At 46.4% G+C, this 14,843-nt stretch overlaps 1 protein-coding gene across 1 annotated transcript in view; it reads left to right on the forward strand.

Moving 5' to 3' along the window:
- CIB4 (calcium and integrin binding family member 4) overlaps window positions 1-14,843 on the forward strand; it is a 65,666-nt gene that overhangs the window by 45,342 nt on the left and 5,481 nt on the right. Inside the window, exon 4 of the mRNA XM_006162189.2 lies at window positions 5,203-5,344. Within this exon, the coding sequence (XP_006162251.1) occupies window positions 5,203-5,344 (142 nt within the window). The remainder of the gene's footprint in view (window positions 1-5,202; window positions 5,345-14,843) is intronic.

Below are 14,843 nucleotides of genomic sequence, written 5' to 3' on the forward strand. Positions count from 1 at the left end.
CCCTGCCCCGGTGTCCCTGCCGTACTGTGTGTGCCCAGCAGACACGAGAAGTCCCTGCATCGGTTTTACCGTCTTGACTGCAGTGACCTGCAGGAAATTTCTCAGGAAATGTGTTCCACCTGTTTCGCCATCCCCGCACCCTCGCCCCAGAGGCCTTTCTTATCAGGGCTCAGCTACTCTGCTGATTACACTCAATCTTCCCCATCCATGGTGTTTTTATTAAAGAAGTAATTTACTCTTCAGTCTATATTGCTTTTTCCTTTAGTGGCTCACAGAAAAGTGGTTCTTCATGTATTTCATTACTGAAGCAGAATCTAGGAAAACCACATCGAAAACATCTATACCTTTCGTTAACTACTTAGCAAAGCTTCCACAGCATGGAATTCCTTCTCATGTTTATTTCTCTCCGTCTTCAGCACTATTTTTCTGCATCTTCCTGTGTGCTTGCCAGGTTGTTTGTTATGTATTTTTCTTGCTACCATCAGCGACACACCAAATGCCCCGTTTCCAGTCTCAGTAAGACAAGCTCTTGGGACCAGCAGTTGGTGTAATGGCTATGTCGCTGGACTCCCACATAGGTGGTTCGAATCCTGGACCCGGTGGCTTAAACTCACGCTAGGCGCGTGTGTATGTGTGCCCAAGATCCTGAGAGGAGAATGGAGGAGAAGGGATTGTGGTGTGGCCATCCTCCCGGAGGATGATTTCTCGCTTTCTGTCTCTCTGTCTCTCTCTGTCTTTCTGGTCAGCGCACATGCCCTATAGAAAAAAACCTCTCCAAAAAAAAAGACAAGCTGGGTGTGTGTGTGTGTGTGTGTGTGTGTGTGTGTGTGTGTGCGCGCGCGCGTGCATGCAAGGTAAGAGTCATGTGGCATAGGTCTAAGGAGGGGAAGTGTACTAGTGTCCTGGTAACCAGCCACCCCCCACCTATCACTACCAGCACAGCGAAGAGGGGCTCAGGGAACAGAAGGAAGAGGGTTGTCTCATTCCCTGGCTGGATACATACCTAGGCAGGGAGCTTGCGGACCTGCCTGAGCACAGGAAGAGAACCGATGCGAGGACTTCTTGTGTCTGAATGGAATCTCCTGTTTTCAACCTCACAGAGAAGAACTCAGACTTTGAGGATCCGCTCTGACATTTTCTGGTTGTTCACGCGCATTTGCCTTTTAAGCATTATCTCCAATTGTGGTTTCTTTGCAGGAACTTTGTTAAGCCGCATATCCATTTGTAGGAGTTAATGCACTTAAACTTCGGTGATGGCAATGTAATCTGTAAAGCCACTTAGCTAGGTACTTGTGACCTGGAACCCATATGGTAGGTAATCCTTAGCAGCGGTACTGGGAGGCATTAAAAACCAAGCATTTCTGGGGATGCTGGGGTGAAGGAATGGAAGAACCAGACAGAGTAGAAGCCTATTTAGAGGTTCTAGCAGGGAGGCCTGGATTCTCCTGGACCCCAGCCCCTCCTAAAACACATTGATCAAGCCATCAAATTATCTGTCTGGCTTACACATGAGACATTATTCATATATAATTATATATAAATAACAAAGAATACATGCTAGACTCCATTCACCTTGGGAGTTTTATTTGCAATGGAGGTTTCTGGGTGTGTTCGTTTGCTAAGGCTGCCATAACTAAATACCACATATTGTGGTTTATCAGAGATTCATTGTGTCAGCATTCTGGAGCTCAAAGTCTCAGTAGGGTTGGTTCTTTCAGAGGGAGAGTCTGGTCCAGCCTCCCCACCCTCTGCTGGTCTGCTGGCAAGCTTTGGTGTCCTCGGCTTGCAGACGTATCACCCTGATCTCTGCCATGAAGACATGCCATTTTCCCTGGACACATGTCGGTATCCAAATTGCCCCTCTTTTACAAAGTTTATTTTATCCAGGAGAGTGTGCACACGCACATGAGAGAGAGAAAGATACTCGGCAGGGTCTTATCACGTCGTAACCTCCTTCCTGTAGCCCTCTGACCTACCAGGATCTTGGACACGTGTGCATGTACTCAGGATGTTTTTGGGTTAACTTAGGATCCATGGGCCAGCCGATGGTATAGTGGTTAAATCACTGGACTCCCACATGGCTGACTACGGTTCAAATCCTGGACCCAGTGGCTTGAAAACCAAGCCAGGCATGGGTACGTGCATGGCCAAGATCCCAGGAGGAGAATGGAGAAGGAATTGTGGCATGGCCATCCCACCTGGGTGGGGGATGATTTCTCATTTTTCCCCTCACTGTCTCTCTGGTGAGCTCCTGTGCCCTATGGCAAAAACTTCTAAAGAAAAAAAAGGCTAACTTAGAATCCAAACCCCTGGTTGGCCATGTGGCTTCCAGCATCACAGTTCAGTATCTATGGCTTATGCCACGAGGCTAGGCCCAAATGTCTCCTTCTTATAAGGACACCATTTTATAAGGACATGCTGCAGTCCCTTCCCCTTCATTCTCCTGGAATTTTGGGTATGTGCACACACATGCCTGGCATGATTTTTCAAGCCCCCAGGACCAGGACTTGAACCCTGTGAGTCATGTCAAAGAAGTCCAGCACCTTAACCACGATGCCACCTCCTGGCCCCATATTTTTTTCTGTAAATTTTTAAAAACTGTGATAAGGTGCATTTAAGATCTACCCTCTTGAGCTTTCAAGCACACAGTACCGTATTGTGCACGGTGGGCTGAGAGCCATGCAGATCCCTAGTGACTACTCGTCCTGCACAGCTGACACTTTATACCAACTGAACACAAATTCATGTTTTGAACGAGGACTCCAAGTGACTCATATGCTCACTGAAGTTTGAGAACACACAGCCTCCTGAGGTGACCCAGAATGTCCCCTCCCCCTCCCCCTCACACCCACAGGAATACTGAATAAAATAAATAAACCCTACCTTTGCATATGCAGCTGGGTTCAAAAGCAATGAGAGAGAAATTTCCACACGCCAAAGATGGAGAAATCGAAACCAGAGAGCTAAGCATTGGCGGATGCTAGGGCGGCCCCAAGAGGTAGTAGTGGGAACGCAGACCCTAGGGGCTGGGGCTGGGCTGGGGCTCTGATGCTCATGGGGAAGGTGATAGGGCCCTTGCTTGGGTAAAGCCCCAGAGCTGGAATTAACCCTTTCACATGGAGCCTGGAGTCTTGAAGAGGAATCGTGTCAGAGAAAGGAGAACTAGAAAAATTAAGCAGAGTTTTGCTTCGTTAGTTAGAAATGTAGAAGATTGAGGAACTATTGGCCAGTCACTGTCAAAGTCACAGGAACAAATAGCGTTCTTAGCTGAGGTGCTCCTACGGAAAGGAACTTTTTGTTGGGGTAAGGGAGGTATCAGGGGTCATTCTGGAACATCAGAGCAGAGTTGCGGTTTGATAAGATCTGCTGGTGGCTGTTTAGAGCAAGCCGGAGCTGGATGGTGAGCAGCTGGGGACAGGAGTCCTGCCAGGTGGGAAGGATTACGGGCACAGAAGGAGAGAGGAGGCTGCCCCCAGATGAACCTGCTACTTGTAAAGATTTCCAAGATGTTCTGTGCTGTTACCCCGTTGCCCCTCATGAAATCTGCCCACTCCCTCCACCTCAAAGCCCATACAACCTGCTCCTTCTTGGGGCTGGCGGGAGAGTAGCAGGCAGCCTTAGCATGAATCTGAGCTGACAGGGACAATGCTAGTGTAGCACAGCCAGGACCATGTTGCAGCATAGCCATGTAGGACCCTAGCCAGGCCCAGTTTAAGGGAACCAGGGATTCTCAGATCATGTGACCCTTACTCATTTGGGGCCCTCATTCTAGAAATAATTTGACTTTAAAATGAAGATTTCAGGAGTTAGGTGCTGGTGCAGTGCTAGTGCAATTGGACTCTCATAGGAAAGGTCCTGGTTCTGTTTCCGAGACCTCCGAGTGCACCAGGTGCACGTGCACACCCATGAGCAGGCTGGCTGGGACCAAAGGTGGATCGTGGCATGAAGACCCTGTTGGAGACATCTGACCCACTCTCTTTTTCTCTGTTTCTCTCTCATGCCAAAAATAAATGGGTGAACTTTTTAAAAATTATATATATATATACCATAAAATTGCAAGGGCCAAGTGGTGGGATTGCAATAACACAACTGGACCCCCATGGTAAGGTCCCAGGTTCACATCCTGGGGCCTCCCCATGTACACAAGACACATGAGTACATGCCCGTGATCTGAACTGGCTGAGGCTCAGGGTGGATTACAGTGTGAAGACTATGTTGGGGCGCCCATCTCTCTGTCTCTCTGTCTATCATGAGAAATAAAGTTTTAAAAAATGAACATTGAGGGACTAGTAGTGGTTGAGGCATTGGACTCCTATGTGGCTGACTGCGGTTTGAGTCCTGGGCCTGGCAGCTTGAAATCATACAAGGTGCATGTGCGTGCATGTCCAAAATCCCAAGAAGATACTGGAGGAAAAAGGATTGCAGTGTGACCATCCCCTCTGTGGGGTGGGGTGTGTGTGTGTGTGTGTGTGTGTGTGTGTGTGTGTGATTTCTCGCTTTCTGTCTCTATCTCTCTGGCGAGCGCATGTGCCCTATAGCAAAAGTCTCTCAGAAAATAATTGCTATGCCAACTGTGATATCTAAGGTGATTAGTTAAAAACCAACAGCTACCATTTACTGAGTATTATTTATCAGGCTCTGTGCAACTTTAAGCCTATCATGTTTAATTCTCATGACAATCCTATTAGGTAGACATAATTATTATCCCACCTTATCTTGTAGATGAGAAATCATAGGCTTTAAGAGATTATATCATTTATCCAAATTAAGGTTACTCATTAGTAAATAGCGAAGCCTAGACTCTAACTCAGGACTGTCTGATTTCAATATCAATTGTTTGATAGTGCCCAACTCTGCAGAGTAAATTATAGAAGATTCATCCTACTTTGTACAGCTTTTAAAATTTCTAAGTAAAATGGAGACAAACTAATAACCATAGAAAAGAATAACACAACCCAAAAGTGAGCCTCTGAAATGTGTGGGCAGGATAGTTTGGGGGAGTGAAGTCAAGTAGGGTCCCTCATCCCTGGCAAACTCTGCCCCTCATCATACCTATCACTGAGCCAGTGCCTACTCCAATATTTAAGTTGTAGTGTTGTTTCTCCTCAAATCCAGGACACAGTACTTGTGAGAGATGCCAGAGGCTCAGGGAGACACGAGCCTGACCCTGAGAGACTCCTCCTTTCTCCTCCCCACCCACAGGTCAACCCTTTCAGAGATCGCATCTGTAGGGTGTTCTCCCACGATGATGTGTTCTCCTTTGAGGATGTGCTGGGCATGGCATCAGTGTTCAGTGAGCAGGCCTGCCCCAGCCTGAAGATTGAATATGCCTTTCGTATCTACGGTGGGTGCTCGGGGTAAAAGGGGTGCTCAGTGGGGGCGGGGGCGGTGGAGGCCATAGAGGATGTACGACATGTGGAGATGGGATGGCATTTCATTGGGGATGACTTGGGTATTTGTGGGTATGTATTATGTTTCTCAAATACTGTGGAATAAGAAGAAATGATACAGAACTACAACTCCTGTGGTGGATACCCTCAGAGGCCAATGGAGTCTTTGGTATGAATATCTGATGGTAGTGGGTGGGTGGGTAAACCAGAGAGAGAGAGAGAGAAGGCTATCCTCACAGCATAGTAGATAAAGGACCTGGATCCCATATGGCCAACTGTAGTTCGAATCCTAGCCCCAGTGTTTTGAAAAACTCTGTGTGTGTGTGTGTGTGTGTGTGTGTGTCCAAAATCTCATCAGGATGGAAAAATAGAGAAGGGATTGTGGTATGACAATCTCTGTCTGTCCTTCTCTGGTGAATGCATGTGCCCTCTAGCAATTAGAGAAAGAGAGAGAGAGCTTATTGGTATGAAGGAGATATGTGTGTTTGGCAGAAGAAGCAGCACTGGACAGGAAGTGAAGAAATTTGAACACTGGAACAAGCTCAGCTACTAAATGTTTAGCAACTGTGAACAAATCATTTCCATTCTCTAGGGCTTAGTTTTCTCATTTTTTAAATGAAGAGGTTGAGAGAGAGAATCTCTGAGGTCTTTTTTGGTCTCTGATTGTGTGTGGGACTCTGCTAAAATTCTGCTCTTTAACCAGGCAAATATTCCCTTAGCACAACTAAGATGCCCAGAATTCTCAAAAAGAATCAAAAGAAACAAAGACATCTCAAGAAGCCTTCAAACATACCATGGGCAAGGCTTCGAGTGCACAACGATAATTCGGCCCCAAAGTCCCTGCACATTCAGACTTGCACATGTTGGCATCTCACCTGTCTTCCTTTCTTGCCAGTTTCCTCCTGTCTCTACCCGATGGGCAGCATCTTACTTTTGTCTCACTCAAATGAACCTGAGTGAAATGGAGTAGAGGACTTTTAGGCCAAAGGGACTTCTGGGGATTTTCTCATCACTTTTATGTTCCATATGAGCTCAGGTTCAGCACCTAGTAAACACAAATGGTATCAGAGTCCCCCCCTGAGAAAGCCTGAATGGGCTCCCACCATACTGTCGCCCCACAAATAGCAACTATAAACTCTAAGCAAAATACAAACATCAGCTAGCTGTGACACTGGAAAGCTACCAAAAGCTGGTAGACTTTAGAGATATCTGACTCTTGGAAGACGGAAATGACACTGGATGGGCTGGTGGGTTCTCCTCCTTCAGTCTTCCTTCTTTCTTTCCTTCTTTCTTTCCTTCTTTCTTTCCTTCTTTCTTCTCTCTTTCTCTCTTACTCTCTCTCTTTCTTTCTTTCTTCCTTCCTTCCTTCCTTCCTTCCTTCCTTCCTTCCTTCCTTCCTTCCTTCCTTCCTTCCTTCTTTCTTTCTTTCTTTCTTTCTTTCTTTCTTTCTTTCTTTCTTTCTTTCTTTCTTTCTTTCTTTTTCTTTCTTTCTTTTCTTCTTGCTTTCCTTAGAAGACTGTCTTGCCGTGTTGTGAACCTCCAGCCTCGGTCTTCCAAATAGCTAAGACCACATGCATGTGCCATTATACCTGGCCTTTACATTGGACTGCGACTCCAGCCTGGAACTTCCAGGTGGTCCCAGCATGCAGAGCACAGTCTTAATTAACAGCCCATGCCACTGTGGCTGGGCCTTCGTTTTTGTTTTACTAAGCCTTCACTAGGTTGAATAATGTCTACCCACATTGATTAGTGTGATATTTTTTACCCAGTTTACTGATTCAGATGCTAATTTCTTCTGGAAACACTCTCAATAGACATACTCAGAGCTAATGTTTTGCCAGCTCTCTGGGCATCCCTGAACCCAGTCAGGTTGACACATAAAATTAACCATCATAATAATTATACCCAATGATGTAAAAGAAAATATGCTCATAAAGAATGAAAAGATAAGAAATTTCAGGCAAGCCAGGGGCATGATGGCTAAAGTGGCTGGACCCCACAGAGCTGACTACACAGTCTGAGTCCCATACCCAGAGACTTGAAAAACACACTGGGCATGTGTGTGTGTGTTGCCCAAAATCCCAGTAGGAGGGAGAAATGGAGAAGAGACTGTGGCATGATCATGCCCCTGGAGGGTGACTTTCTCTCTCTCTCTCTCTCTCTCTCTCTCTCTCTCTCTCTCTCTCTCTCGCACATATGCCTTGAGGCAAATTTTTTTTAAAAAGCAAAAAGGTAGAAAATCTCAAGAGAGAGAAAGATAAACTATGAGAAAGAACCAAATTAAAAAAAAAAAAAAAACCTGGAATGAAAAAAAAAATCATTGGATGAGCTTAACAAAAGAAATGAGATAACAGAGAAAAAGGGAATAATCTAATCTGAATAAAATAAAAATATTGAGAGAATTCAAGAACAGAGCCTCAGAGACAGGTAAGACAATAGAAAGGTCTAACATACATTCAATTGTAGTCTCAGAAGAAGAGGAAAGAATGAATGGAGCAGAAAAGATATTTGAAGAAACAATAGCCTCAAATGTCCTAAATTTGACACAAGATATTAATTTCCAGTGAACTCCAAGCAAAATAAGCAGAAATGGAGTCATCTACCCCAATTCTGTTAACTTGGTAGTACTTACCTGTCCATTACAGTTTTCCTCCTTCTTTACCCCAATATTTCTAGGAGTCTTCAGGAGTTCCCAGTGTATCAAAAGAGTTCTAGCCCACAAGTTGCTGCTCCTTTCTGGCAGATCTTTCGCCACAGGTGTAACATCCCTGTCAGTGTTTTTCTGGCCAGACAGCTCCTCTGGAAGAATTCTGGCCCAGGCTCAGTTCTCTTGTCTTAGCCAGAGTCTTCAGGCTGCAAGCCACAAAGCTGTAATCAAAGTTTTGGCCATGCTGCATACTCAGCTGGGTGATGCCTGACTGGGAAGGAATCTACTTCAAGCTTCATCCATTTCCTGCGTCTGTAGGACTGAGGGCTCTGACTTTTCCCTATTTGCAGAAGGCTGCCCTCAGCTTCCAGAGGCTGACTTCCTACTGCTTGCTTTGTGGATCTCCCAATATGGCTTCTTGTTTCTTCAAAGACAGCAAGGGAGAGAGATTCTTAAGTCACTTTGCTGGCAAAATGAAGTCTTTAATATAATATAATATAGTCATGAAAGTGACATATCATCACTTGTGCCAAATTCTATCGGTTGGAAGGAAGTCACAGTTTCCATCCACACTAAAAGGGAATGGAGATTATAAGAAAGCATGAACACAAAAAGGTATGAATTATAGCAGAACACTAGAGTTTGTCCATCACAAGCAGCACGGAGCCCATGACAGAAGGAAGCAGGCCTTCCAAGGCCTTAGGAGGCAGCTAGAACGTTGTCAGGAGGTGAGGCAGCTACTCCCTCCTCTCTATGGCTGTCGAGGCTTTCATCCCTGCTTCTCCCCATGAACCTTCTCTTTCTGTAGCTCTGATCTTTATGCCTCTCTGCCATGGGCCAAAGATGACCACCCTGGCTTCCCACATGGTCTGTGTGTGTCACAATAACTGATTGGCCACAAGCATCTTTCCTTTTCTCAGGAGATGCAGACTGGCTCAGCCAAACCTATGATCTAGCTGCCCCTGGGTTAGGTGACAGCTTTGCCCAATCAACTGCAGCCCAAAGGAAACAGAATCATGTCAACAAACGTGATTCCAGAGACCTAATGCTTGCAGGGTGGGGGGCGGGGGACACTTCACAGAGACAGTAAAGTGCAGGCTGGGCAGATATCCCAAAAGATGTCTTTCTCAGCTGTCCTTCCATGGTTTCCAGAACTAAACAAACAAAAACAGCCAAACCTGTCAGGGAGCTAGAAGAGCTGTGGGTTCTCTTTAGGCTTTAAGGCATAGGAACTGAGCTATGTTCAGCTCTGGAATGGGGAGAATGCCCTCGGTCCTAGAGATCAGACTGAGTGTCTTGGGCCAGCTTAAAGACCAGACATCACATTGTCCCCCACAATGTATCTTCCTCCACCCCTTCTCTTCAGATCCTCTTAGGTATTTGCTTTCCTTCCTCCTCATTCTCAAGCACAAAACTCCGGGCGTGTGTGCATGCATGTCCAAGATCCCGAGAGGAGAATGGAAAAGGGATTGCGGCATGGCCATCCCCCCAGGGGCTGATTTCTCACTGTCTCTCAGTCTCTCTCTCTGTCTTTCCGGTGAGCACACGCAACATATATATATATATATAAACCTCTCAAAAAAAAAATAAAAAAGCTCCACACCTTCATGCTCATCAGCCATGCAAATAGAGTCCTAGGGACTCATAAACTCCAAGGCTTCCTCAGATTCCTAGACATTAGGCATTCTCATGGATTCTGAAGATCTGTTACCTTGCAGAACTGCCAGCAGATCAGAGCTGGGCTGCAGGAATCCCTGAGCCTAGTGTTTGCTCAAGGAATGGAGGTGGGGAGATCTACAATGAAGGAAGGGAAAGGAGACAGAGATGGAAAGAAGATGGCTGTGGTGACGGTCACAGTGACCATTCCCAGCAGAAGTCCGACGATCTAATTCAATACTCTCCTCCACGTGTGGCCCATGGCCCAGCCGCATCAGCACTGCCAAGAAGCTTACTGAAAATGCAGAACCCGAGGCCAGACAGTGGCAAAGCAGAGAAGTACTGTCTCCTCTGCATGACTGACCCACAGGAGGGTTCTAGGTTCACATCTGGAGACCCTGTAATACCCTGGGCTTGTGCGTGCCCATGATCTGAGGGGGCTGAAGCTGGGAGTGGATCACTGCACTGAGACTCTGTGGGGGATATTCGCTCTCCGTCTCTCTCTCATGGAAAAAAATGTTTCTGAAACTTTGAAAAAAATGTAGAATCTCAGACCCCACACCTACTGAATCAGAATCTGCATTTTAACAAGGTCCCTAGCAGATTCCTCTGCAGCTAAAGTGAAAGATGCACTCTTGTAACCCACTAGTTCTCGAACTTGACTACACTTTGGCATCACTTAGCAGTTCTTTTGATAAAAATATGGATGCTGGGGGCCAGCAGGTAGTGTGGTGGTTGAGGTGCTGGATTCCACGTGGCTGACTATAGTTTGAGTCCCAGACCTGGGGGCTTATTTTCTCACTTTTCCTCTCTTTCTCTCGTGAAACTGCAGGCCCTGTAGAAAATTAAAATAATAATAATAATTAATAAAGTCAAATAAATAATTAGATAGATAGATACATAGATGCTTGGGCCCTAGCTCTGGAAACTTGGTAAATAGTATTGGCTACATCCCGGCTGTTGGGCTTTTCCCAAGCTTTCTGGGGGGCTCCACTGTGCAGCTGAGTTTGACTCTACCACATAGTCAGGATCACATTCAGCTATGGGTAACATCGTCCAAGGCAAGAGAAAAGAGAATAAAACAAACAGCTAGAGTCAGGCAGTCCAGGGCTGGGGTGACATCCCAGAAAGTAACCAAGGGCTTCAAGCTTCCTCATCTGCCAACAAAATGAGATCATTGCCCTCGGGTCACAAAATGACCTCTGTGCTCACAGGCATCTCATTTTAGGCCCTCCTCTGTCTGTCTCTGTCTCTTGTCTCTCATTCACTCTCATGTACATTTGCACACATGATTGTGGATAAGGAAAAAATAATTAAAAAAAAAAAAGAATGAGAAGAATGATTGTTGGTAAGACTATTGGTAAAGAATTCAGCAGGGGGACCGGCAGTTAGTGTAATGGCTATGTTCTGAATTCCCATGTAGTCGACCGGTAGCTTAAATTCATGCCAGGTGAGTGTGCGTGCGTGCCCAAGATCCCGAGAGGAGAGTGGAGGACAAGGGATTGCAGCATGGCCATTCCCCCTGGGGGGGTGATTTCTCGCTTTCTGTCTCTCTGTCTCTGTCTTTCTGGCGAGCACATGCGCCCTATAGCAAAAAAAAAAAAAAAAAAGAATCCAGCAGGGGAGCCAGCAGGTGGTGTGGTGGTTAGAACACTGTACTCTCCCATATAATCATCTGTGGTTCAAGTCCTGGACCTGGCGGCTTGCTTTCTCACTTTCCTTCTCTCTCTCTCATCTATCCCTCTTCAGTGAGCACATATTCCCCATAGCGAATTAAATAATAATAATTAATAAAATAAAATAAAATAAATAATTATTAAAAAAAAAAAAAAGAAGAGGAAGAACCCAGCAGGACCAGCCCACCTCCCGGAACTTATCACTTGTCTCCCGTCTCTCCTTTGAGGGACACTCTAGCCTCCAATGGCTCCATCTTCCCACTCAGCACCTCTGGGAAGGTTTTCTACCTGTCAGACCAACGCCCTAGCAATGCCTTCACTCTTTCACTGCGTCAGTGCAGCCTCCAGCAGACACGCAGTACCCTGGGGCAGGTATCAGAGTTTCAGCGGCTGGTCGTCCCACACCTTCCCAAGGCCCGGAGCAGACCTAGAGATGCTAGCAGCTGGGGAAGGCAAGGGAGGGACCTCGGCTCTCCTGGGAACAGCTGTGAACACATGCCCTCCCCTACCCAACTCAATGGGCTGATCTTTGTCAAAGTATTTTGTATACTGCAAGGAGGAAGGAGGTGCTCTCAGAATGAGGACGATAAGGGTCTTTGGGAGAAACCTGGGTTGCACCCAGCATCCACCAGCTCTCTACACTCCCCGGTTGTTGGGAAGCAGCCCTCTTCCCACTTCCCTCTGTTCCCAACTCCGGACCCCCTCCCCCACGCCTAGTGGTCTAAGGCAGGCCAGCAGGTCCTGAGGCTGTGGAGGTCACAGAGGCTGGCCAGCAGCCCAGAGGCATAGCCCCAGTCCTTTCCCAGGCCACTCTGCCCTTGCACCCCCAAAGGAGGAGAACTGTCCAGGACTACATTTTACTCTAGCGAATTACCCCGTTTCAGATGGCTTGGGATCAAAGCCATGTCATTTGCCGCAGTCTCTGCATGCGGGAGCCAGGCCAGCAGGGTGCCTGGGGACACTGCAGGGTCTCCAGGAGAGCTGCAGAGCTTCTCACCAGCAGTGCGGTGTCACTGCGGCTGCCCACCACCCTTCACCCTCTTCTCGGCCGTGAGCCCTGCCCCGTGGGATCAGATAGCACTGTGCGTGACAGCCTTGGTCTCCAGTCCCTGTGGCTGACTAACGTTCAGTCAGAGCAGAGGCACTGCTTCAGGGGCGAGGGCTCCACTGTCCCTTCCATCCCCACAGTCAGAGACAAGCCTTGGCTCTGCCCCTGAAGGACCCGGTGATGTTTGCAAAGCTGGGGCCTCAGTTTCTCTAATGGCCCAAAGTCCTGGGCCATCGGGAAAGTCATGATGCATTTTGACATAGAGAAACAGAAAAAGACTTCATGACTTGCCCAACGACCTAGAAGCTCTAGCTCCCATTCTCAAAGGTGGGATATTATGAGGCATCTGAAGCTTGCATTTCTCATATTTAACAGCCATTAGGTGGTATAGAATTGGGCTTCTGCTCTGTCTAACAAGCATCCCCTGCATTAAGCATTTCTCCAAACTCCATCCTGGTGATTGCCATGTATTTTCCTATTTAATCGTTGCAACAAATCTATGGAGGTGCTGCTATTAGTCCTACGTTACAGATGAGGAAACTGAGGCTCATCCAATGAATTGGGATTAAAGTTGGTGGCCAATGACAGGGAACCCCAATTAATAATAGCTTAAATGAGATAGCTTGTGAGATCGCCAGAAGCTACGTATAGATTCCTCTAACATGCAAAAGTCCAGAGGTAGTTGAACACAGTGGTTCTAAAACGTGACAGCACTGGGCACCCAGACCTCTTACTTTGTCACTTTATTCTCCATTCCCAAGGTCACTTCATTGTCCCAGGGACTATACCCTCTCTATGAGGCCTCTTGTGCTTACATCTCATCGGCCAGAACTTAATTCCATGGGTGTATCTAGCGGCAGGGAAGGCTATGCTATATTGACCCTATGCCCAGCTAGAAATTGGCATTTCATTGCAATAAAAGTAGTTATGGATGAAGGGTGTGGATTTCTCGTAGAATCTGGATGCCCATTTCGTCTTGCCTTCATCACTTAGAGAAGATGCATGTCCTTGGGTAGTGCATTCATTCATTCATTCATTCATTTATTCAACAGCAATTCATTGAGCTTCTGCTTTATCCTAGGTACCGTTCTAGGAGCTAGGAATATATAGTGAACAGGAAGTTCTGCCCTCGTGGGATTTATATTCTAGTGCAGAGAAATAAGCAAGATAATAAATAAAACATGGTATGTCAGGTCGTGTTTGGCGTTCAGAGAAAAATCTATCAGGGAAAGCGTGACAGCCTTGGTCTCCAGTCCCTGTGGCTGACTAACGTTCAGTCAGAGCAGAGGCACTGCTTCAGGGGCGAGGGCTCCACTGTCCCTTCCATCCCCACAGTCAGAGACAAGCCTTGGCTCTGCCCCTGAAGGACCCGGTGATGTTTGCAAAGCTGGGGCCTCAGTTTCTCTAATGGCCCAAAGTCCTGGGCCATCGGGAAAGTCATGATGCATTTTGACATAGAGAAACAGAAAAAGACTTCATGACTTGCCCAACGACCTAGAAGCTCTAGCTCCCATTCTCAAAGGTGGGATATTATGAGGCATCTGAAGCTTGCATTTCTCATATTTAACAGCCATTAGGTGGTATAGAATTGGGCTTCTGCTCTGTCTAACAAGCATCCCCTGCATTAAGCATTTCTCCAAACTCCATCCTGGTGATTGCCATGTATTTTCCTATTTAATCGTTGCAACAAATCTATGGAGGTGCTGCTATTAGTCCTACGTTACAGATGAGGAAACTGAGGCTCATCCAATGAATTGGGATTAAAGTTGGTGGCCAATGACAGGGAACCCCAATTAATAATAGCTTAAATGAGATAGCTTGTGAGATCGCCAGAAGCTACGTATAGATTCCTCTAACATGCAAAAGTCCAGAGGTAGTTGAACACAGTGGTTCTAAAACGTGACAGCACTGGGCACCCAGACCTCTTACTTTGTCACTTTATTCTCCATTCCCAAGGTCACTTCATTGTCCCAGGGACTATACCCTCTCTATGAGGCCTCTTGTGCTTACATCTCATCGGCCAGAACTTAATTCCATGGGTGTATCTAGCGGCAGGGAAGGCTATGCTATATTGACCCTATGCCCAGCTAGAAATTGGCATTTCATTGCAATAAAAGTAGTTATGGATGAAGGGTGTGGATTTCTCGTAGAATCTGGATGCCCATTTCGTCTTGCCTTCATCACTTAGAGAAGATGCATGTCCTTGGGTAGTGCATTCATTCATTCATTCATTCATTTATTCAACAGCAATTCATTGAGCTTCTGCTTTATCCTAGGTACCGTTCTAGGAGCTAGGAATATATAGTGAACAGGAAGTTCTGCCCTCGTGGGATTTATATTCTAGTGCAGAGAAATAAGCAAGATAATAAATAAAACATGGTATGTCAGGTCGTGTTTGGCGTTCAGAGAAAAATCTATCAGGGCAA

This window comes from Tupaia chinensis, unplaced genomic scaffold (assembly GCF_000334495.1).
Source record: "Tupaia chinensis unplaced genomic scaffold, TupChi_1.0 Scaffold139757_1, whole genome shotgun sequence".
In the NCBI taxonomy this organism is placed as follows: Eukaryota; Metazoa; Chordata; class Mammalia; order Scandentia; family Tupaiidae; genus Tupaia; species Tupaia belangeri.